Source organism: Carassius carassius, chromosome 8, assembly GCF_963082965.1.
Source record: "Carassius carassius chromosome 8, fCarCar2.1, whole genome shotgun sequence".
Lineage (NCBI taxonomy): Eukaryota > Metazoa > Chordata > Actinopteri > Cypriniformes > Cyprinidae > Carassius > Carassius carassius.
The window spans coordinates 20,378,890-20,404,845 of record NC_081762.1 but is presented as its reverse complement, the minus strand read 5'-3'; the positions used below and the strand labels follow the sequence as shown (position 1 = coordinate 20,404,845).

General features: G+C 38.1%; 2 protein-coding genes across 4 annotated transcripts in view; both read right to left on the bottom strand.

Moving 5' to 3' along the window:
• Positions 1-2,205, bottom strand: part of znf704 (zinc finger protein 704) — a 43,104-nt gene extending 40,899 nt beyond the window's left edge. For all 3 annotated transcript variants that reach the window (XM_059556587.1, XM_059556588.1, XM_059556590.1), the window contains exon 1: positions 1,924-2,205. In XM_059556587.1, the coding sequence (XP_059412570.1) occupies positions 1,924-2,169 (246 nt within the window). In that variant the 5' untranslated portion in view covers positions 2,170-2,205. The remainder of the gene's footprint in view (positions 1-1,923) is intronic.
• A 1,895-nt stretch (positions 2,206-4,100) lies between these two features.
• pag1 (phosphoprotein membrane anchor with glycosphingolipid microdomains 1) overlaps positions 4,101-25,956 on the bottom strand; it is a 79,157-nt gene continuing 57,301 nt past the window's right edge. Inside the window, exons 4-8 of the mRNA XM_059556575.1 lie at positions 17,940-17,988; positions 15,439-15,535; positions 14,828-15,354; positions 6,909-6,965; positions 4,101-6,771 (exon numbers count right to left, since the gene is read on the bottom strand). Coding sequence (XP_059412558.1) covers positions 6,457-6,771; positions 6,909-6,965; positions 14,828-15,354; positions 15,439-15,535; positions 17,940-17,988 — 1,045 coding nt within the window. The 3' untranslated portion in view covers positions 4,101-6,456. The remainder of the gene's footprint in view (positions 6,772-6,908; positions 6,966-14,827; positions 15,355-15,438; positions 15,536-17,939; positions 17,989-25,956) is intronic.

Here is a 25,956-nt window from a genome sequence, read left to right as displayed (position 1 = left end):
ACCCCCAAGCCGAATGGCACTCGTTTGGGAATCCAGGCGCCTTGCCAAAGCCCCAGATTCTATGAGCATGACCCTCTGTAGAGCTCCGTTTTGCTGCCGTTATGGAGCAGCTGCTCCGGGACCATTAGCCCTCACTTTAGTTTCACATCCCTCCTTGCTTGCATTGCTTACATCATAACTTTTTCCCCATCATATGTTAACAGAGAACATGATGTATATAAAAGCTGCTCGAATAAATAGTGGCACTGATTAAAAATTAAATGGATGTCTGATTGGTAGTGCAGATTACAATAACACTGAAGCATATCAGTTGCCATACTTGCCAAAAACAAGCACTTACAAACATTTAATGTACACCAGTAAACAAATAAAACGTGTATGCAAATAAAGCATGCAGATTTTAGGTATTATGTTTATTTGGTTATTTATTCTAAATAATTTTAATTATTTCCATGCAAAACCTACAAATCAAAGTCTTGTAGCTCTTACTGTAAAATAATAAAATAGAGCTGGTGCCGTTCTTGTCATTTTGACCCTCTTTGTTTTGATATGGCACCTCAGGCTGTTTAACTTGATGACTGCAATTAGGTCATTATATAAAACCCTTTGTATTTTGCAATTACGTGCAAGCAACGCACTCAACCTTGTGTGCAATCACACGGAGTCCAGTGAATAAAATGAGCTTGAGCTGAGCATTAACTAAAAATCAAACAAGACATATTCAAACAAACACGAGGACTGCACTAGCAATGAATGTCGAAAACACACTAAAACAGCACTAAGGATGAGCCGGTTGCAGAGGAGAGATGGAGGCTGTTGTACGCGCGCGCGCACAGATGCTTCTGCTGGCGCGTGAATGCTGCAGAGCGTGTTTGTTTGCCACTGTTATCCACCCACTGAACTCAGATAAACAGCGGCTTACACAGCCCTGCATAGCTACAGACCTCGACTAAAACGGCCACAAATGAAAACAAGTCTAATTTACGACAATAATTTTAATCTACTAGGTCGGGGAAACTTTGTTTGTCTATATGCGGTTTAGACACATTTCATCACGCGATTGTGCGATAGTTTAATTACATCAGTTTACAGTGTTTCCAGCACCGCTATTTTGCATCTTTCTGTTCGCTGAATGCAATGAACACCGCGCGAGATGACCGACTCTCGAACAAATGACTCTTATGAACCGGTTCTTTTTAGCAAAAAGATTCGCGAAGCAAAAGAGTTGAGCTCACGAGCGATTTGAGTAATATAGTGAATCATTCAGAGCCATCACTGGGTTCACAAATGACTCCCTCGAACGCGAGTCATTAATAAATTAAAAATCAGTATGTTACAAGAAAAATAAGATTAAGGTTTAATGAAAAACATTTGTAAATCTGATGACTGCCCCCCCCACACACCTAAATATTTCCTAAAAAATACCGTGATATTTATATTACATAAATACAGACAGAAGTGACATTTCAAACATGGTTATACTAAATAAACCTAATAATATATATATAGACCCTTCGCCACAGCACAGTAAACGTTAGAAAGTTAAAAAGTATAGATATGCAAAGTACATTTTAAATTCATATGCACTTCACAGTCTTTTGCACATTTGTTCCAGCCAACAATGGAGAGACCAGAGGTGTCAGGGTTTAATGCACTAGATGGTGAGCATGGACACTGGCGATTCTGAACGAACATCTGTATCAAGCAATTGTAGAATTTTGCAACTAAAAAATTAAATTTGGCCCCAAAATGTTTTATTTGAGGGGCCAACGACTCCCCAGTAGCATTAGCATCATTACTGCAATATATAGCCAATTCTCACACGTTCGGATAATACAAATTTGGACCACCAAACAAACAATCTCTCGATGCACTGTGAACAAGACTGTAAACAACAACAAGCCCAGCTGACCACACACACACCTTCAAGCTCGACTTCAGCGGCGCTTTCGCAGTCATCTGTGCGATCTCATCCTCGGAGTAGTCTTTCAGGCTCCCGTCTTGCATGAGCACTGTGTACACGTTGCGCCGATGGCCGGTCGAAGCATCTCTGTTGTCTTGTTTGACAGCCTGGATCACTCCCGTGACCGGAGCCGCGTCTCCCGTTAAACCCGGCGCGTACACGCGGCTGCCAATGACCGAGCGCTTCACCAGCCGCCGCGTATGCATAGTTGATTACAGCAATGAAATGCGCAAATAAAAAATACTTATCTTTAATATCTTATCTACTATATATTTGCACGACAATGTCGCTTTAAAAACAAGAAATGTCACGCTGACAAAACCCAAACGGACTGACCGTCATAACGGGCCGAACATGCGAATAATACGACAACATTACCACAGATCTGCACCGCATCCACATATTTCACCGGCGCGAGAAGTGAACTGTCACAAAATGCAAATGAGCTACGCTTGATAAGCTCTCTGTCCGTCTGACCGAAGCACCGACCGGCAAACGATATCTTTCTTCTGTCGACCTGTTTGTTTTGCTTGCCGTTCCCTTAAAGCTGACGGATTGTGGTAAAACACGGCGCGGCGCGGCATTTTTGGATCGATAAACACGATGTATTTTTCACAATACACACAGCGGGAATTTATGTGATAAATCGCAGAGGAACAGATTAACAGACATTTGATTGATATTATAGTATAAATGAGCGTCTTCAGTGCCGAGGTTGCTGTTTTAATATATAGTTTTGACCCCATATCGCCGTAAATCCGGTTTTGTGTGAGAAAGACTCCATTCCGAGAAATCCATCCGGGTTTTTTTGAGCCACTGGCTCTACCGGCGGAATGTCGCCTGTAAACATGTGCGCTCGCGCAGCCAGTGTGCGTTCTGATTGGCTGGCGGCACACACTCCTCCACTCGCTCGAGCTCGCTCTCTCCTGCAGATTCCCTCCAAACATTAAAACAATTCAAACAATGACGCATGGATGGCAAGAGGGTGTCTTTGAGTAGTTGTTAATTAGGAAGGCCGATCAATGTTCATAATATTAATAAGTAATAACAGTGATGATAATATCCCGGCAAAGCAGGGTCACAGGCGTCTGTGTGTGACCCGGCTAGAATGATTGACAGGCGGCAGGGATTCCCCCCGAGGGACCTCTGTGGAGGGACCTGTCAGTAGTGGAATAACTTTAGGGAAAATCACTCAAGCCTCGTCACATATCAAAACATAATCTTGTCCGACTCTGACCTTAATGCAAATATTTAAACGTTATTTGTTATATTGAGGAAGGAAATGCTGTTGACTTGTTTCTATTTTTGACGTCTTAAAGGGGTAGTTCACCCAAAGAGATCTTATCTTCTGTTAGTCATCCTCGTGTTGTTTTCTATACTATACCTTCAAAGCATGCTTAAATGATTTTAAATGTACTAGCGGCCTTTTTAGAAAATTATACTTTATATCTACCTTATTCTTCAATACGGAAGTAAGCCATTTTTTGTGAATGTGCGAGATTTCCGGTTCATTAGCTGCCGTAGGGAAATAATGAGAAGAATATCAAAGTTCAGTAAACAGTAAAACTGTTTGGACTACACATTTGTTAATTAAGATTAAACATTCAAATAAAATGAAAAGACAAACCAATTTGCAACATAAAGCAGCAAAAAGAGCTGTTTTGCACAGCTAAAAATAGCTGGACGCAGATGAGACTGGAAGTCAGACAAATGGCCGCGACTGCTCTTACGGTAAAAATAAATAAAGTGTATAGTGTAAATGTGTGTATTATGTTATCTATACTTTCTACATGTTGTCACCGCTTCACTGCCATTCACAACTCTTCTCCATTGAAAATTTGTGTTGCTTTAACCACAGATTCAATCAATACCTGGCTGGACAGTGAAATATGTTCTTAAGTCCCCTAATACCAGTGCACTGACATGATAATAAAACCGCCTTATCAAAGGTTGTTTTTCTACACTTCAGAACTTAGTTTATTAGGATTTATTTGGCAGATTAAATATCAAGAGATTATTGTGCTTTTGTGCACTAAGCCTGTAGAAATGTAATTTCTTGTCTTAAGATTGCCCTGATGCAATGATGCTATTATATATATATATATATATATATATAATAAATAAACATGTACACACATTATATTATTAGTCCAGCATGACTATATTGTTTATTTAAGCAAATACCACAATATGATTATGATGAAGTAAATGTCAAATTCATTCTTATTTACAACTTAATACACAAAATTTGGTTAGAGGGAGAAACCAAATGTTCAATGTTTCACCATGATATTAAATAAAACAAGAATCTTCTTGCAAGAAAGTGGAACCTGTACCAACACGACGTACCATTACAAGCAAACACAGACAACATTTTGACACCATCCACAGTCCTTAATTAATCCTCAGATTTTAAACAGTGCTAAAGAACTCCAAAGAAATACAAATTCCTGTTATTAGCCTTTTAAATGTTAATAAACCTCCATTAAACTTTCTTTACTTAAAAATGTATCTAGAAAACAGCATATATTCCAATGACTCTTAAAGTTTCCTCAATACAAACAAACTGTAAAAGTTCCACGTGCTGTCATTTGAGAGCTGCTGCCAATTATGACAGAACTATACTTAAACATTGACATAATTTAATAGATCATAATAGTTTTTTTGAATATTTACAAGTGTCTCTTGGCATGAAGTTGTCCCATGCAGCGTCTGGATGCGTTATGCTTTTTTGATTATACTGCTACATGAATGTTAAAGCAGCTAAATGCATACCTGATAATAAAGTACATAAGCTGCCAGGCAAAGCTTCAGTGTGGCAGTACCATGTCTCTTTTCTCCTGTGCTTTTCAGCCTTTTGAAATGTTGCGTACCTATTACATGTAAAAACCAAACTGATATATCTGAAATATATAATATATCTGATACTCAATCAATACAGCTGGGTCAATAAAAAAAAGAACATTCACACATACATATTGATAACATAGCTCAATTACATCACGAATGGCAATAAGTGAACAACTGAAAGGATGTGTATTCACACCAGCAATAAATAGCCAACTTTACATTAAAACCCTTTTAGTACACTCATAAATGAGTCTGCTTAACTTTTCGTACCTAAAAGGTCACTTCCTCACCAGAGCCTGTGATTTGACACACTAAATATAAAACAATGGCTCAGAATGATGGCAACATTTAAACGATCTTCTTTTATATTTTGATATGCTTTATGTGAACATCGCTTGCTTACTACTTGTGAAAGTAAATGCGCCAGCAGTTCTGAGTGATTAAAATGAGTGTAGTTCCTTAATAGACTGAGCTGAGAGGTCTACTGTTGACTCGATCTGATTGGTTCTCTTCTTGGGGTTATATAAGGACACAACTCTGTCAGTTGCTCTACTAGTATCACGTGAAAACAGGCAGGCAGAGTGGAGGTCACAGCAGGTGCAGCGTGCAAACGCGAGGAAACTACTAGTACACATTATGAATAAAATATTTCTTGTAAGAGCACAGCCATTGGTGTCACTTTGTTTTAAAAAGTGGTGGAAACTTGGGAAGGGGGTTACACAGCTGCTTATTATGTCACAAAACGGCGAAGGCTTCGCTCATGTATATTAATTAGGATATGCAAACATAATTAAACATGATCTTTTGCTATTCTGATAAGTGATGTACAGTTCACGTGTGAAGTAGCATATTTTATATCAAATCTGAACATTAGCATTATACGTTTTTTATCATTTAAATTAATTTCAGTCACATTTGTGTTGCCATGTTCACAATGCAGCAGTTATTCTTGCTTAATATTTATACATGTGTAAATGTTTAATCTTTGGTCTAGCAAAAAGTATTCCTTTGTGTATAAGAGGTTTCAGGCTCCAATTCGCCCTAATTTAACTCTTTATTTTAATAAACCATAATTACAGCTGTACATTAGTGGATATCAGCAGTGGGGACACATTTGTTAGCATTTGGTTTTGTGGTTTCACTAGAACGGGAACAAGCCATGGAAAGTGATTAGAGCCGGCGTATGTATTAGAGAGCAACAGCCATCGTTGCCCACATCAACTGCCCAGAAAACATTAAAAATAACAAATGCTCTGCAAACTCCAGCTCAACAAATCTATTAGATGCATCCCTACTGCAAGCTATTTCATAATGTGTGTGGACAAAATTGGCAAAGTGGTGGGAACATATCCATCATAAATGATGCCAATGAGGGACACCTAAGGGCCAACTTGGGTTTGTGGCACCCAAATATAGATGAATAGCACAACAAACCCTCTTCTGAGAAACTCTAGAGTGTTTCATTTCCTGTGCTGGGTCACGGGTCTGAATGAACTCTTTCATTTATAATATTCAAAAACAATGCGCTGCATAAATGCTGTGTTCAAAAACATTCAAGGTTAAGTGCACGATACCACCCCAACTTCCACTTCTGAACCTCAGAGAAGTCATCTCTCATTGTCCACAGTCCATTAGTTGAATGGTCAGAGACGGGAGATCTCCCCATTGAGACCCAGTTCCCCGACACTCTCGTAGTCAGGTTCCACTATCCCATTGCCCTGATGAGCCTCTTCAGATGCTTTGGAGATCTTGATGGTCTCGTACCCAGGGTCTGCATTCTCTGTCAGGCCCTCTGGAGGCTGGGAGCAAAGAGCCAATGGGTATTCATCCCCAACCGTGGCGTAAAGATCACTGGAAGTCGACTCCGGCACCATTCCCTTGATGTCTCCAATGCTGCTGTAGTCATTTTCAGCTTCCTTTATAGAATTCTTCACTACCTTGGAGTACATGTCTGATAACTGGAATTGGAAATGCAACAGAGAATAAGACATCTTTACTTCACAGACTTGGTTCAGCGCAATATTAATATGCAAATATGATTAATTATTACAAAGACTTCAAGTTGGTCTTTACAAGATGCTGATGCTGAGCCTACCTCACTGTCCGGAGACACGCTGTCCTGAAGCTCTGGAGTTGTCAGTGGTGAGTGTAACTGTTGGAAAATGATTGAAACAAGACCATTAGTTTAAACACTTCATATTTAATCAGTTTAAACACACAGCAGTATAGGAAATGGCTCACTTTAGCTGACACATGCTAGTGTCAAAAACTGATTGATGCAATCAGAAGCCACTCATTCATTACTTAAAGAGTTACTGATTGAAATCAAATGTACAGTTCCTCTCCTAGCAAGAGAGGTTATATATTTACAAAGAGAATCAATAACTGAGTCATTAATTAACAAAGTAAATCCTACAGAAGATCAATAGCAGACACCTTGGCTGTTGGAGAAGAATATCAATCCCTGTCACAGGCACCTCACTGACAGACAGATTACATTTAAGCAGGAAATCTGCTATAACCCATTCAAGATTAATCCTTAGATGTTTTTATGCCAAAATTTCAAGCCTGTTTTGATGAAGTCATCTCACCCTGTGAACTTGAGGTGTGCTTTGCTTTGATATGATTGCGCAGAATGTGCATCAGGGACTCACCAGATGTGCTTTGATATTGGTTTAATTAGCAAAGCAATTAATTTAATAGCCCATACGTGTGGCTCCGCGAAAACACCCCTGACCTCATCACAACTAACAAATGTCTCTTACAATAGGGCTCATCTGCTAATTCACTCTTGCCTTTGTCTCTATCCAGCCCTCTATATTAATTAAAGTGTCTCGTCCATTGATTTGCCCATATAAGAAATGAATAATCATCGGAAGCATTTGAAACACACTGCAATGTCACACAGACAGTCACAAAGATTCAGGTTTTTGTGTATGATGACATCATTACATACACATACGCCCATATATATATGTATATATATATATATTTGCATGAAATATATAATAAATAACATATTTATTCATAGTGAAATAAATTACAATTTAGTGAGAATATTTCACATGGAAATAAATGTATGCAATTTAACATTTACTTAACTGTTATATCACTCATGAAAGCAGTATCATAACAGTTGCATCTCATGCCCTGTCAAAACTTTATATATTGTGACGAGTCAGCTGCCTCCTCCCTGATTATCATCGGCACCCCGTCCTAAATCGCCGCCCTTCACCAGGCTCCCGACAGGAGTGGGTGTGTGAGAGAGGAGGGGCGCTGGATGAGCCAGGGCTGGCGGCATGTGATGCGGCACACCTGATGTTAATGGAGCCTCATCACCGCCGCTGTTTAAAAGCCCAATGCGCCTCTACTCGGGAGACCGGTCTGTGCATTACCCCTGCATGCACGCTGGTGTCCTCGTGGGTCCAGGAAGGGTGCATTGAGGGATTCCTGCACCACCAGAGACATGAGCCGTCCGACCCGCGGTCCAGACAAGAACCGCACCCATTTACACAACCATCAGGCTGCCAGACTCTGCCTCTTACCTGGACCCTTCTTCCATGAACACTGCCCGACCCACAAGAACCCCGCAGCAAGACGAGGACACCAGATCCCCTGTTTGTTTTGGACACTCTCCCCCTTTGGCCACTTTTATTCCCTCCTTTTGGTTTTATTTTCTGTTAATAAAAGACTCTCTGAGGCCTGACGCCATGCCCACTGTGTCTATCATTTGCTCCTCCCGCCACAAGATACATATACACACCAAGACAGTTCAGTGATATTACTTTGACTGAGAGAAAGTGAAATGTGCAATATGGTTGAATAAGACCTTGCCTTTGCCTTGTAAATCAAAGAATCAGATGCTGATTAGTAAAGTCATTGCATCATAGCAGTTATTGTTAGAAGCTCCAGTTCCCATAAAAACAATCTGCAAAGGACTGCACATGCACATTTTCTATATATTGATTTTTAACGCTATTTGAGCATAAGAAACAAAACTTATGGGACAGTTCATGTCAGTTTTTATTGCTGATTTGAAATAGCAAGCTTAGAATTTGTTCTTTGCATTTCCAAAATAGCTTCCTAGAGGCATTGCAAATTTGGTCGAAGAGTGAACTGACTTTCCTTAAAAGTGACTTTGACTACACCCAAAAACACCTGTACAGAGACCTGAAGCAGACCAAGCTGAATAATAATAGTTATAAATGTCAGAATAAATAAGAAAGAAATGACATGTATTTTTGCCAAATTTTGCGTAGTACTAAGGTGGAATGCAATGACTGGTGGGTCCGTTTGCAGTGCCCTTCTTACTGAACACATACATTCCCCAAAGGCTGAACACCCATTAGTTCACATTAGATCATACCCTGACACTGACAGGATGCTGACAGCATGGCCCGGGTGTGAAGCAACGGCCTGTAGCGCTGCTATCAGTGGCGTCGATTAGTATTTGCTTTTACACAGTTGTCAGCATGTGCCCACGCATCTTTTGACAAGGCATCAGTGCTAACAATAAAAGTCCTTCCCTTCAGCAGGAGACTTCTGAGTGTTGATGTGCTGAAATCACAGTTTATCAAAGACAGCTGCCCTCAGTCCATCACGCTAGCATAGTGACAGTGGCACCAATGCATAATGACACACATGGCACTCCGCTCAAGCCAGGCTTGCATCCTTCATCAAATAACCAAACATACAGTGCAGTCCACACAGTCCCAACTAATGAGGCAATGTGTCCAATGTGCGTGCATGTGTTACAACATGCGCTTGTCAGTTAGGGCATCCCAGCTTTAACTGAATGATTCTCTTGATCAAACACAGACTGATTTACCTGTAAACACATGCTCTGCCATCTCATTCATCATGAGTGTGAGCTGTCAGACAGCTGGAACGCTCTGATCCTTATGCGCACATGTGACCGATAAGATGAATCACTGCAGCCCCATTACACGTCTACATCAGGCCACAGCGAATGGGATTTGGATTGATTGAGGTGTCAAGTTTAAACCAATGGTGTAGTAGGAGACACTTTAACCCAAAGGGTGCAACCCTTACGCGCCAAGACGGCCAGTGCCAAATCCAGTGGACAATCTGGAAACACATTTGCAGAAATGTCGGGCAAAATTGGCTCTAAATTGGCCTCTCAACTCTGCTGGTTTTGAATCAGTAACTATTGACATCAGAAATCCAAGGGTTGGCAAGTTTTTAAAACTCACTTTAGGCAAATATGATACAAAACAAAACTTAATTGCTTACTAGTAGCATTCAGATTGGTTTAGTTAGTGAACATCGAATTCCCATGTACTGTATGTTGTGTCCCATCAGACACTTTGTTTCTCAATCCGACTAAAATTATTTTGTTTACAAATATCCAACGTGGATACTAATTGCCTGATTGCAATTGTATTAGTTTGATGCATTTTCAGTGTTGAGAAGTTTACTTTGGAAATGTAATAGGTTACAGATTACAGGTTACCCTATTTAAAATGTAATAAGTAGTGCAGCTATTTCAATTATTTTATTAAAGTAATGTAACTAATTACATTTGATTGCCTTTCTAAATATTCTAATGAATGTTTTTAACTGTTCATTTTAAAACACCAGAAAGGGGTTAACCTTATATAGTAGTACTCAACACTGATTACTGTCAGACTCACTTGAATTAAGATTAGAATAATTTAATTTTAAAGTACAGCCACCACAAAACCAGACTTTAATTTTACTCTTTTTACTTTGAGATCATTCTGAGATTTACAGATTTAAATCATAACAAGAAATGGTTTAATAGCTATTATAATGTTTTTGAAATCAAATCTTTGCAAAGATATGATAGGAATCCTTTGCATCTAACAATGCCTTTGAAAAAAAAACAATTAATCTTAAAATCATAAAACATATACATAAACCAAATAGGGAATAAAATAGTTATAGAATAAGAATGTAATTTAAATACACATTTTTTCTCAGTAACTGTAACTGATTACAGTTACATTATTTTGTAATTAAATTACATGTAACTAGTTACTCCCCAACACTGTGCATTTTGAATGTTAAAGTTTACTCTCAAATCTTACAGACAGTTTGTGATATATTATACTTATCTGTGGGCAAGTTATATAGTGATATACTCCATTGTGTCATTATTAGGGCTGTGAATCTTTGGCAAGGCAGCGATTCGATTAGATTACGATTCATAGGTTTTCGATTCGATTCGATTCAAGAACGATTCTTGCAAATTTAGAACGATTCAATTCGATTCGATTCACAATTAAATTCGATTCGATTATAATGATTCGATTCTGCATTCTGTAAGTGCATTCACGGGATTATTTAAATGCTTCTACTAAATTCTTTTAATGCTTAGTCAGGGGGCAAATTACAGTAGCATTTATGGTTAGAGAACCATAGGCTAGAAAAAAAAAAACCCTTTTGTCCATTGTTAAATGCTAGTTTAATGATGAGACATGGCATACGTAAAAATGTATGTAAGCCAAGTTTTTTTAAAAAGAGCTTAAAGAGTATTATGTATAAGCTAACATTTTGTCACACCAGGGGCGTAGCCATAATTTCAGAAGTGACAGAAATGTCAAATACAATCATTTTATGTATGTAGCCTATATAATAATAATAATAATAATAATAATAATAATAATAATTATTATTATTATTTTTTATTTTTTTTTTTTACAAGGAATTATCTTCTTTTTTAATTACTTTTAATTAGCTGTAATAAATCAAATACACTGCTGGACAATAATCAATCATTTGTAATCGATATTTTTTTCCTAATGGCAATTTTATGATTGTTTTATATACTAGGCTACATTTAATTAGCAATTATTTAAATTTTCTGCACAGAATAAGGTAGAAAATATGCTTTATAGTTTCTTTACTGTAATAAATGTCAATTAGCACTGCATCATTCATAAATTGTTTGTGGTTTTTTTTTAGTTTCATCAGTTCATTCTGCTTTTATTCAGTTTAGCTGCAGATATAGCCTGGCACGTCTATGAGAGCGAGATCGCTTCTCTTTCAGTGTGAAAACGTCTTCATCTCTATTTAACTTTTCCTCTCCATCAGCGAATGATTCTGAGAGAAAACGTGCCAGATGTCTGTTTGCTAATGAAACAAACGTTACTTTCATGCATCTGATTATCAGATAAATCTCGCGCTCTTATTTCAAGGTCGTTGTTAATGCTGTGGTTAATTTTAAAAGTTTCCTTCGTATATTCGGTTTATCCGCATTGTTTAAAAACATTTATCATTCAATGGATCTGTGCGTATGATTTAGACACTTACATTTCTGCTCCGTCCATGCAATAAACACAGCTGTCGACGGCTCCGGTAACTCCGTCGGTAAGATGCAGAGAGCCATTGACAAACTACAGAAAAGTAAAACTACTTCACGTTAGCATTAGCTACTGGCCAAGAGTCCAATAGATCACACGTCAGCTGCGTCAGAGACGAACGGAGCGCGAGCGCAATCCTGTGACAGTCTCAGGCGGTAAACAGTGGAGCGCTTGAAGGACCAGACCGTTCTCATCCCAAGGCGTCATGTACTGACCCTTTTGACATTTCGTCAACATCCTACGCACATGGCACCCTCTAGCGTCAATATTAGAAGCAGATAAAAATGGGCCAGAAGGCGCCTCCTAGCGGTCTAACCCTAACCCTCACCCTAACCCTAACCTTAACCCATAATCTGTGTCTCATATTGACGCTAGAGGGTGCCATATGCGTAGGATGTTGACGAAATGTCAAGAGGGTCAGTATATGACGCCTTGGGATGAGAATGCGTTAGAAGGACAGATAAGAGGCACGATTCACGAACACTCTTCAAGGTCTCCATTAATTCGTGCGTGTAGTAATTTAATGTGTATACATTTTGAAAGCATTGAATCGCTATAGAAATCGCGATTAATTCGATTCTTAGCATTTTGAATCGATTACTGTCCAAGATCGTGATTCACGATTCAAAAATCATGTTTCAAGAGTGATGCATATGAATCAACAGGGTTTGTAATTGATGCATCGAGAAAACAAGTGAATCGTTACACCCCTAGTCATTATGCACCTCTCAGGTCAACAGAAGCATGGGTCAGTTTTGGGTAGATCTCTGGCTGAGCATGAAATGTAGTACTGTTTTTGTCGGAAAAGACATGTAATTGATTTTTGAGTACGAGGACAAAGGAAAAAGAAATACAGGGCAAAAACACCAAATGAGAACAACAAAAGGAGAGAGAGTGAACATTAGAGCAAAAGAGAGAGATTGACAGAGCAAGAGTGCAAGAGGGAAGTGATGAACAAAGGAGGTGCAGGGCGTCCTCGACTGGTGAAAGCAGCGTGTAGCTGCAGTGAATGCTCACACCGTGTGCAGACATTGACTGCGGGTGCAACAGCAGCCTGTCTGCTGTCCTCTACAGATGGCTTCATTTGTATGCTACATGCACACGTATGTATATCACCATCAACCTAAAACATTGTAATTAAACTGGAAACACACTGTTCTCTATTATTTTCTTGCGGTTTCTACGTTTAGCTGGCACTGGAGAATGCTGGTGCAGCTCCTTTTTGATTTGTTTCTGAGATTACTTTGTTCTCGATTATACATGTTAAAGGGTCACATCACTCTGCATGAGATGGAGTTGCTCCTGCTAAAGAAAATGATTACTGAAGAAAATTAAGAAAAAACAAATTAAGATATTTTTAATGAAATCCGAGAGCTTTCTGACCCTGCATAAACAGCAGCACAACTGACATGTTCTAGATCCAGAAACATATTAAGAACAATGTTAAAATAGTTCATGCGACATAAGTGGGCCAACCGTAATTTTACGAAGCTACGAAAATACTTTCTTTTGCTCAAAGAAAACAAAAATGAGTAGTTCCCTTGCTGTCTATGCAGGATCAAAAAGCTCTTGGATTTCATCAAAAATATCTTAATTTGGTCTTGGAACAACATGAGGGCGAGTAATTACTGACAGAATTTAAATTTTTGGGTGAATCATCCCTTTAAAGTACTTAGTTTTGGCCGCAGTGACTTTCAAGCAGGTGTGCTGGAGCTAAACCCAGCAGGAAGGCCCTCCAGGAGGAGGATCAGACACTCCAGCGCTACCCCTAGGGTACTAGGGAAACCAACTTACTGGTACTTTGAATAGTTGATAACAGTAGGGCCTTTCTCACCGCGGGAACCTTTTCATAGTACCAGAAATAATTGTGGAACTAGCCCCTTTTGGGTGTTTTCGCTCTGCCGGAACGGTGCGATTTTAGTACTGGACTGCCTTTTTCGAGAACCAAATTAGCTCCTACTCTGGAGCAGGGTCTAACCAGCACAACTGGTACTAACCGTGATGTCAGTAGACACTGATTAGCCAGACGCGTTCGAAAACGCCCTCACATCCCATGATTTAAAATGCCTTGTAAACATACTGTACACACCTGTGTCAGTTTATTTCGCAAGTACTGTATGATGAATGGCGATAAATAGTTGGATGCTGAAGTGCAGGCACTTGTAGCAAATCTAGCATTTCCAGTTGTCGTTGGAGATTCCTTCTCTATGTTCTTTCAATCGCTTTACATATATGTCGACATTCCATGTCCATTATCGTGAAACTCACGAGACACAACAAAAACACAGCCTTCTAAAGCAGTGGTTCTCAGCCACGTACCTGGAGGCCCCCCCAACAATGCAGGTTTTCCATGTCTGCTTAATCAAACACACCTGATTCAGATCATCAGCTCATTCATTGAGACTCCAAGACCTGAAAAGGGTGTGACAGACAAAGGAGAGATGCAAAATGTGCAGTGTTTGGGGGGCCTCCAGGAGGTTGGGAAACACTGTTCTAAAGTATCGGTAGCACTGACTATCAAAAAAATCCAGTGCCTGTACGGCGTCTGCCAGGCGAAACAAGTGCAGGTATGTTATGCCTTGCGATAATGTGGATTCATGCAAAAAAGTTAACTCTACAGGTTTCTCTACTGGACACTTTCGTAAGAAAGAGAGTTTGGTAGCCCCACCTGTCCATTCGGAATCTGCTGATTCTCATTCTCATCCAGTGCTTTGTCTGGTACAGGAGGTGGTTTTTCATCCTCAGGCTCTTCGAAATTCACAATGGCAGCCGAGCGCCTGGCCTCCATGTCAGTGCTGTAGCGGCTCTTCTTGCTGAGGTTGACAGAGGCATACTCCACACCATTGGGCAGCATGGTGTGGTCTGGTGTAGCAGGGCTTGGGTGGCCATTAATAAGAGGTGCAGATGGTTCCTCTGGGCTTAGTGTACCGTTGGAAAGACCAATGTCCTTGAGTTCTTTCACTGTCTCGTATAGACAATCCTCGACACTGACATCACGGGAAGCGCTGTCCTTCACCACCTCATACGTGCCTTCTCCTGCGGGAGCTTGCGTATCGATGGCTGCTTTGAGGGTATCGGTGGGTGGAATGCTGGGTAATTCACGATCCTGGTGATACTTAGAGGATCTGATCTCTGATTGGCTGGACAGCATGTCTTCTGAAGGCTGGGGACTTGTGTCCATTGTGTCTGTTAGTACTGAGGACAAAAGTAAGTGGAAAGAGTGTGAAAATCTGCTGTAGTTGTTTACAGACAGTGTCAATGAGACTGTAGAACTGTTACCTGTACCACTGGTAAGAGGCCCATTATGAGAGCTGCTGATCGCCAAGTCAGTCCCATGGCTCTCTACTGACTGGCTACATACTTCCTTTTCTGACACCTGCAGAGAAATAGGATGTAATTTGTTACCTATGCACTATAAATGAAATAAAAACCATTCCATGATGCAATCGGTCTTCAGACTGCAAGCTAAAGCAGAGGATCTCAAACTTTGGGTCACGAAAACAGAGATGAGATACATGCTAGACTTTTGATTCTGTCTTATAGTTTCAGGGTCAATGATAAAACTGATTGAATGTGAAATGTAATAGGTCATTTGTGAGATGGTAACATGCATAGCTTAATTCTCTGACACCAGTCAGGGTGCAAGAATTTAAATAAAAAAATGGGTCAAGGACCAAAAAAGGTTGAGAACCTGCTATAAGGAGACCAGAGACAAAGATACTTGGATGGAGCTCTTTGTTTGCATCTTTAAACCGTAGCAAAACACCATGCTGTGGCACTCTGAGAACACCTAGTGGCAGGTCTTTGAAATGCCTGTTGCCAGGGTGATTAAGTCCTTCAGAAGCAGGAGGTTAAAAGCTGAGAGCCACTCAGATTGTCACTGAAAGACAAAGACCCCATTTAACCTGTCAGGCTGTGACAGACACCGCCATTTAAACAAAGCCCTCCTCAATATATTGACAGGGAAGATGTACATTATCATGCAAAGATTTGCCTTCAGATATCCATCAAAACTATAGAGGTTTACAGCGTTAACAGAGAGATAATGTCAGACATTTGCTTAATCATGTCACAATCATTACTACTCACTTTATATAATACAGATGGTCTCAACCTTGAGGTCACAGCCGTGTGTTTGTCCCCAAAGTGGTTATCTGCTCAGTTTTCATAGACAGCAAGACTACACCTATATATAAATATAAATCTTAAAATGTAATGTAACAAATATCGGCTACAATGAGACCTAGAAGATTATTATTATTATTATTATTATTTTAAATTGCTCCAATTTAAATTCTAATCAATTAATTACTATTATTTAAATTACTTTTATTCCCACTTAAAGTTTAGAGACAATAAGATTTCTGTTTTTTGAAAATAAGTCTCTTTTGCTCACCAAGGCTGTATTTAACTGATAACAAATAAAGCAAAACAGTAATATTGTGAAGTTTTACAATTCTAAAGAACATTGATATTTTAATAGATTTTAAAATATAATTTATTCCCGTGATGCAAAGCTGAATTTTCAGCATCATTTTTTCCAGTCTTCGTAGTCCCTTGATCCTTCAGAAATTTCTTGATGAATGGTAGCATATATTGAGAATTTGAACTGAGAAGTTCAATTCACTTGATTAAAAATAGCTAACATTTATTTTTAGTTTGATGCAGTGCAATCTTTTGCACTCAGCTGTTTGACAAAATATCTAAAAGCCTATATGGTTTGGTTTTATGCAAGTGATGGTTTATCTCTTTGCTCATACATGGCAAGAGTTTTAGAGTGGTACCCACCTCTTTTTCACCATGCAAAAATGATTTGATAAAGTCCTAGTGCAGTCGATAACAATTAAACCCACTCTTAAGTATTAAAATGTGTTGTTATTCTTAATGTAATCTACAAGTCATTTAATTACTCTTGTGAAATTCAAAATAAGTCGCAAACCTCAAAATGCAGAGAGCTCAGTTTCTGTCGTAATGTAAGCATAACCAGTAAGTGTTATTAACAGCAATTGCATAAAGGCCACAGTTTAGACATTTTTACAGCTTTCATGTTGCTGTTAGTGTAGTGCACAGCATGCAAATGCAGAAAGCATAGCTAACGATACATTTGAGGTAAACGCATCCCAATGAATATAATAAAACATAAAATCAACATCTGGCTGTGTGGTGGCCTCATGATCTTTGTATTGTACATGTGTGCTCCACAAGCCTTCATAACCAGTTAACAAGCCACAGACATGCTGGCAGGCCGCCTCATTTAATGACAGTTACAATGAACGATTCATGCATAAAACATTCCCACAGATCCTGCCTATACAGCTGTTTGTGTATATGCATGTGTGTGTTTTAGCACTCAATTATGGCCTCAGTAGGTCACACTAATCTCCTGACTGCTAAACATCTCCTGAACTCTTGAACTCTGTCCTTGGATGATAATTTCACAGATGCAACAGACCCAGAGAGAAAGGCAACTCATGCATGAAGTTTCTCATCTCCCTGCAGCCAAACAAAAATGTTAATCTGTCTGCTTAATGCTTTCCTCCCACAAACCCCGGCTCGCACAATGACCGTCCATTCTCTTCTCTGTTCTCCCAGCTTTACTAGGCCCCGAGCACAGCGGTCACACATTCTCATGACTAAAACACTCTAAAGATGGTTCATGTAATCTTGGGACTTTCTGTGATTAAAAATGCATTTTGAAATGAAAAACGAGGAATGGCCACAATGAGGCAGCACAGGCTTAAAACTCTTCGATGGAAAACATCACTGAAGCACATGCTTACCCCATTCATCAGGTTTTCATGGTCTCCTGGCGGCCCCCCTTTTTTCTGCCTGTGGAGTCAGATGGAGAGAATTACTGAGAAATTTTGATTAAGTCTGTAGATTTGGCTGTGTGCTCTAAATCTATTGTCTGTTGCTTTGTCTTTGTGTGGCAACATTCTATATCATATTCTAAGATGCAAATTAAGCCTTGTTCTAGACAGCAAAGCATTTCAAATCACATTTAATATAGTATAGAATCAAGGATTAAGCTTTATCTGCAGCAATCTGAAGGAAACTGCCCTTGGAAGTTTTATCTTGGTTATATTTTGGAAATAAAAATATTTAGTACAAAAATATAATTTCTTCTTAATAAATAAATAAATAAATAAATAATATATATATATATATTAAATATACTGTATAAATTAATAACATGACATGTAGGCCTACTAAATATTGGTGACATCAGTGACAGACTGATTGATTCTGTGCTAAGAACTGAAATCCAAAATATTGTAATGCCTTCTTAATATTAACAATTAGTATTCAAAGTGCACTGTTCAAATGATTTAGCACATTTTGAGTAAATACTGTGTAATACGGTTCATTTCATTTGAATATTTTTTCACATCTAATTTACAGGTCTAGGTGGACTTTTTCTTTTCCATGCCAGTCTGGGGAGAGAAAAATCTGTGGAATCATGCAGAATGGATTTATGGTAAAATGTGGTAAACTGTGTTAAATGAAGATTGGAGCATAACTCTCATATTATTAAATGAAAGCATAATTAAATTAGGCAAAATATGTAATAACAGGAATGAGGTATGTGTTAAATTGTGTGACTGATGCCATTCCAATTGCATTCTAATGAATGTGCAGATTCCATATGAGCCTGCACATTTGTTGACAAAAGTGTATTTTATATTAGTATTAGCTATTACCGTATTTTTCGGACAATAAGTCGCACCTGAGTATAAGTCGCATCAGTCCAAAAATACGTCATGATGAGGAAAAAACATATATAAGTCGCACTGGACTATAAGTCGCATTTACTTAGAACAAAGAACCAAGAGAAAAAATTACTGCCTACAGCCGCGAGGGGGCGCTCTATGTCTCCAGTGTAGACTACAGGAGAACTGAGCAGCATAGAGCGCCCTCTCGCGGCTATAGACGGTAATGTTTTCTCTTGGTTCATTTCTCTTAGTTCATTTCTCTTGGTTCATGTCAAATTAATTTTGAGAAATAAGTCGCACCTGACTATAAGTCGCAGGCAGAGATGTATAAAGTACTAGAAACCCAGACTTGAGTAAAAGTACAAGTGCTCTATCAAAAAAATGACTTGAGTAGAAGTTGAAGTGCTCTTTAAGCACCACACTTAAGTAGAAGTACTAAAGTATTCAACATTTTTTGTACTTAAGTATTGCAAGTAGTCTATTTGAAAATGTACTACTCAAGTACTGAAAGTAAAAGTACAAGTTTTGTGTTATGTAGTTATTAAAGAAAGTAGTCAAAAGTTTGAACATTTAGTTTTTACTATTTCAAATGATTAACCTAAAGGACAATCACAATTCCTTTGACTGTAACTTTTTGTAAACAAAAAAACAGATTAAAGGGTTAGTTCGCCCAATTTGCTAAATTATGTAATTAATAACTTACCCTCATGTTGTTTCAAACCCATAAGACCTCCGTTTATTTTTGGAACATAGTTTAAGATATTTTAGATTTAGTCCGAGAGCTCTCAGTCCCTCCATTGAAGCTGTGTGTATGGTATACTGTCCATGTCCAGAAAGGTACGAAAAACATTATCAAAGTAGTCCATGTGACATCAGAGGGTCAGTTAGAATTTTTTGAAGCATCGAAAATACATTTTGGTCCAAAAATAGCAAAAACTACGACTTTATTCAGCATTGTCTTCTCTTCAGTGTCTGTTGTAAGACAGTTCAAAACAAAGCAGTCTGGATATCCGGTTCACGAATGAATCATGGTGGGTGGACATTGACTTCTAGCCTCTATTTTCGTTTGTTTATATATTTTAAACTCACTGCATCTTCACATGCAAATATTTTGTAAATTTTGTGCAAATCTGCATTGTATTTTATATTGTAATTTATTGTCTTGTAACCAGTGTTGGGAAGGTTACTTTGGAAATGTAATAGGTTACAGATTACAAGTTACCCTGTTTAAAATGTAATAGTAGTGTAACTTTTTCAATTACTTTATTAAAGTAATGTAACTAATTACTTTTGAGTACTTTTTGATTACTTTTCTAAATTTGTGAAAATTAAAGAATAATAAATAAAAGCATATACATCAACTTAAATACAGTTATCTAATAAGCATGTGACATATTCTGTGTAATAAACTCCTGAAACATTGGTGTTTTTTTTAAACTGCTGTCTGTATATGATGATAGTTTTCTCAAAATAAGTAAAATGCACATTAAGTGACACAAAGCAGTTCTAGAAATTATGTGCTCGTGTACTCCTATATTGAGATGGCAGAGGTTGAAAACACTGCGAGCTTCAGTAGGCCTATGTGTAGTAAATGAAACCATGTCTTTGCCATTAATTTACAGGAGGGGCGGACTGGGAAAAAAATTCAGACTGGAAAATTCAAACTCATACAAACAAATTCATGGACAAAACTATTTTTTTTTTGTATGGACCTGACATAAAAAAGGTTTAAATCTTTAATTTGGGGACATGCTAAATAATTAAATGTTCTCTCCTGAACTGCACCTTCACTTCCATTTTTCTCTTCAGTCTCTTTATTTTGCCCTGTTATCCATCTCTCTCATGACTTTAATACTCAAGATTGAACAAAACTATACTTTACAATACAATACTCTACAATACTACAATATCTTTATAGAAAAATCCTAATACTGTACACGAGTCATGTTTTTCCCTTACAAAAATTAACCTTGCTTTTATTAGCCTATATAAAAGTAAAATAACCTTGTTTTGTTTTTGTTTTTTTGCAAATGGATTTGTATTTATTTTTAAATAATAATAATAAATAAATAATAAATAATTTTACATTTTTGGTCACCACATTTAAACAATAGTAACCATTTTCTCTGGATTTATAGTTAAATATTAAAATGTTAATTTTCGTAAGGGTTGTGTTGTTGTCTGTCGTAGCTCCCCCTAAAACTATAAAAAAAATCAGAATTTTTTTTCAGCTAAATTCCTACTGTAACATTACAACAGATAATAATGATGTCCTGTATATAGTATTTTGAGTGATGACTGGTGAGCAACGTCCTGCTGCTTGATTAAATAAATAAAAAAACAAAGACAAAAAAGCATCTTTACAGATGAAACTGACCTGAAACCCTGAACAGGAGTTCTGCTTGTCTGCTCCAGCTGTCCACTCTATTCTCTCTCTCTCTCTCTCTCTCTCTCTCTCTCTCGCATTGATTACTCTGAGTCTGATCCAAACCGTTTTGCGGAGAGCGTGCGAGTCATGACTAACACTTAATGACTTATTAGATATTTAATTATCAAATGGCGGATTCGCAAATGATCGCTTTAGTACATTCGGCAGGCAATTATACAATAATGATATTAAATAGTGGGGCAAAATCGGCTGCCACGCCACCGGGAATTGTCCTGGTTCTCCCGGTGTCCAGTCCGCGCCTGATTTCCACAGACACGCAGAATGTGCAAGTCCTATAGGCTATTGCATTTTTGGGGCTTAATATTCACAGACACTAGTCCATGTCATGTTTTGATTCAAGTGTACTGACCTACTTTTGATTTAGTCATCCAAAATGTGGGATATTCCGTCCGCGTTAGGCAATTTCCATTTTTATGACTGGATTCTACGAACCAGACTGTATTTCCGCATCCGGGAAATTATTAGGGCGGTATGTCTCAGAATAGTCAGTGCAATTTGGGAAAGAAATCAGTTAAATCTGTATGTGGATGTGTGTAAATATTCAAATGTAATCCCCTTTGTAATCGTTAAAAATTTCATAAGTAACTGTAATTTAATTACTCATTTTTTCGTAGTAACTGTAACTAATTACAGTTACAATAATTTTGTAATTAAATTACGTAACGGCGTTACATGTAACTAGTTACTCCCCAACACTGCTTGTAACCTATGATTGCACGTGCTATACAGGACTCCCTTGTAAAAGAGACTGTGTCTCAATGGGACTTTTCCTGTTTAAATAAAGGTTATATATGGGTCGGTGACATATGTACCATAAAAAAGTGTTTTTTCAAAAATTTCAAATAACAGGCATAAAAATGGTTGACTTTTGTTCTACCAACTCTCATCTTTATAGAAACATATGTTGTTTCAAAATTTTCAATTGGAATCAGAATTTATGTGACAATTTGTTGTATTAGTGCTTACAATCGTCATATGGTGTGACATGAAAATAATTGTATATAAACTGAAAATGGATTATACCTTTCTTAAGTTACTCACTTTATCAAAGTCATTTATCATAACTAAACTGTGATCCATTATAGTTTTGTGAAAATTAATTAAATTTGTGTATTATTTTCTAAAACATTGCTCAATGTGAGACCTATGCCGTCGGTCTTTCAACATATTTTCTATTTATTGTGACAAACCTTGCTAGAAAATTATAAAAATATTTGTGACTCTTGCTGATACTATTTTCTATGTATTCCATGAACATTTTCAGGTTTTATCATTAATAAAGGTATGTTATTTTCACAATTTGGAATGTCACACCAAATGATATAGTGTCACACCACATGATAATGTCGCCATGTGTCAATGCAAACCATGTATTATCCTACTTATTGGTGAGTACTGATCACTCATATGGCAGGAAATATTTAACCACTCTTAAATGCTGCAAGTTGCACTGCCTACAGTGATGATATTTTAGCTATCATGTAAAGTCGTGGCCAAAAGTTTTGAGAATTACATAAATATTGGAAATTGGAAAAGTTGCTGCTTAAGTTTTTATAATAGCAATTTGCATATACTCCAGAATGTTATGAAGAGTGATCAGATGAATTGCAAAGTCCTTCTTTGCCATGAAAATTAACTTAATCCCAAAAAAACCTTTCCACTGCATTTCCTTGCTGTCATTAAAGGACCTGCTGAGATCATTTCAGTAATCGTCTTGTTAACTCAGGTGAGAATGTTGATGAGCACAAGGCTGGAGATCATTATGTCAGGCTGATTGGGTTAGAATGGCAGACTTGACATTTTAAAAGGAGGGTGATGCTTGCACGCACAGTGAGGCCAAGACTTCTGGAAGATGGCCTGGTGTCAAGAAGGGCAGCAAAGAAGCCACTTCTCTCCAAAAAAAACATCAGGGACAGATTGATCTTCTGCAGAAAGCATACTGAATGGGCCGCTGAGGACTGGGGCAAAGTCATATTCTCCGATGAAGCCCCTTTCCGATTGTTTGGGGCATCTGGAAAAAGGCTTGTCCGGAGAAGAAAAGGTGAGCGCAACCATCAGTCCTGTGTCATGCCAACAGTAAAGCATCCTGACACCATTCATGTGTGGGGTTGCTTCTCATCCAAGGGAGTGGGCTCACTCACAATTCTGCCCAAAAACACAGCCATGAATAAAGAATGGTACCAAAACACCCTCCAACAGCAACTTCTTCCAACAATCCAACAACAGTTTGGTGAAGAACAATGCATTTTCCAGCACAATGGAGCACCGTGCCATAAGGCAAAAGTGATAACTAAGTGGCTCGGGGACCAGAATGTTGAAATTTTGGGTCCATGGCCTGGAAACTCCCCAGATCTTAATCCCATTGAGAACTTGTGGTCAATCCTCAAGAGGCGGGTGGACAAACAAAAACCCACTAATTCTGACAAACTCCAAGAAGTGATTATGAAAGAATGGGTTGCTATCAGTCAGGATTTGGCCCAGAAGTTGATTGAGAGCATGCCCAGTCGAATTGAAGAGGTCCTGAAAAAGAAGGGCCAACACTGCAAATACTGACTCTTTGCATAAATGTCATGTAATTGTCGATAAAAGCCTTTGAAACATAAGAAGTGCTTGTAATTATATTTCAGTACATCACTGAAACAAAGATCTAAAAGCAGTTTAGCAGCAAACTTTTTGAAAACTAATATTTATGTAATTCTCAAAACTTTTGGCCACGACTGTATTTTAGCTATCATGTATTGCCAGGCTTCAAGAAATCTGCCTGGAAACAGACAGTTGTTGTTTACTTTTCTTTTCTTTTCCTCAGCAACTCCTCTCTCTTTGCAGGGTCTGAATTCACTCTCTCCCTGTATCTCTTTGTCCTCTCTGCACTTGTCATCATTATCTGCCTCAAGTTGACAAAAGAAAAGGAAATGTATGGTTTGAGATGAAGACAACATTGTTTAGACTTAAACAGCATTCTAAGGTTTCTGTGAAGGGGTCTGCTGTGTCTGTCTGATGAACTAGAAATCTGTATCACCGAATAAAACTAAACTAAACTAAACTAAACTAAACACAATCAATGGTGGATAATTACAGCTTATATGTGATGATTGACCCAAATAAATGTTTAAAAGGACAAAACATACATTGGACTTTGTTATTTATTGTTATATATGCAGGGAATTACAATTCATATCTGATTTATTGTAAAAATAAAAATGATGACTGACCTCAGGTTGAACAGTAGCAATACACTGCTAGTTCTGTACAACATTGCTGAAGAAGGTCCTCTCCTTCCCAAGGGTGTCAAAACAGTTGTCCGTTCAAATATCCCAAAATAGTGTCACACCATATGATTTTGATTTGTGTGACAAAATCTTTTTGATTAGAACTGACTCAAAACATTATGCTTGGACTTTGAAAAGAGTAGGCTCACAAATAGACATCTGTATTATTTTTCTGTATTTTTTTGAGAATTTTTGCATTTATTTTTTTTAGTTTTATTTAAGTTCTCACTTTGAGATACAAGTGCCGGACAGTCACACCATATGAGTTTTCTTATGTTTGGTTGAAAATTCTGAAAAAATTAGTTATGAACTGTTTTAATGTTGAATATGTTCACATAAAGCATAATGTTCTGCACAATATTGAGAAGGTTTTTGGCAAATATATTTTGTATTCATACATGTTTGACACTGAAGACTGCCATGTGTCATGTTTGACACTGAAAACTGCCATGTGTCACCCACCCATATATATATCATTCGATGTAACCGGATCTTTTTGAACCAGTTCACCAAATCGAACTGAATCATTTTAAACGGTTCGCGTCTCCAATAAGCATTAATCCACAAATGACTTAAGCTGTTAACTTTTTTAATGTGGCTGACGCTCCCTCTGAGTTAAAACAAACCAATATCCCGGAGTAATTCATGTACTCAAACAGTACACTGACTGAACTGCTGTGAAGATAGAACTGAAGATGAACACCGAGCCGAGCCAGATAACGAACAACAGACTGACTCGTTCACGAGTCAAGAACACTGATCTATATATATAACTTACATTATAGATCAGTGGTCAAGAACCGTTTCTGTCAGACGTGTCCGATTCGAGAACCGAGGAGCTGATGATACTGCGCATGTGTGATTCAGCGTGAAGCAAACCGACACACAGAGTTTCTGAACCGAACTGATTCTTTTGGTGATTGATTCTGAACTGATTCTGTGCTAATGTTATGAGCGCGGGTAAACCGAATGCTTGCAGTCAACGCCTATGACGCCATTACGTCGAGCGCAAAAGAACCGGTGAACGGTTTTCTTGAACTGGTTTATTGAATCGAACTGTCAGAAAGAACTACTGGTGATCCAAAAAACCGATGCAACCGGTACTTGACTCGTGAACGAGTCATTATCTGGCTCGGCTCGGTGTTCATCTCTCTCTTCACAGCAGTTCAGTCAGCACGCGCAGTCTTCTTAATCGCTTGATTCGCTCAATGATGTGCCAGCTTCATCAAACCTGCCATCTACAGTTCTGTTTGTAATGGAATGATTCGTAACATTTTTATAATTGTAACGAGTAACGATACAGCACATAAAAAAAATATCGGAGTAAAAGTATTAAACTCATCGAAAATATGTACTGAAGTAAAAG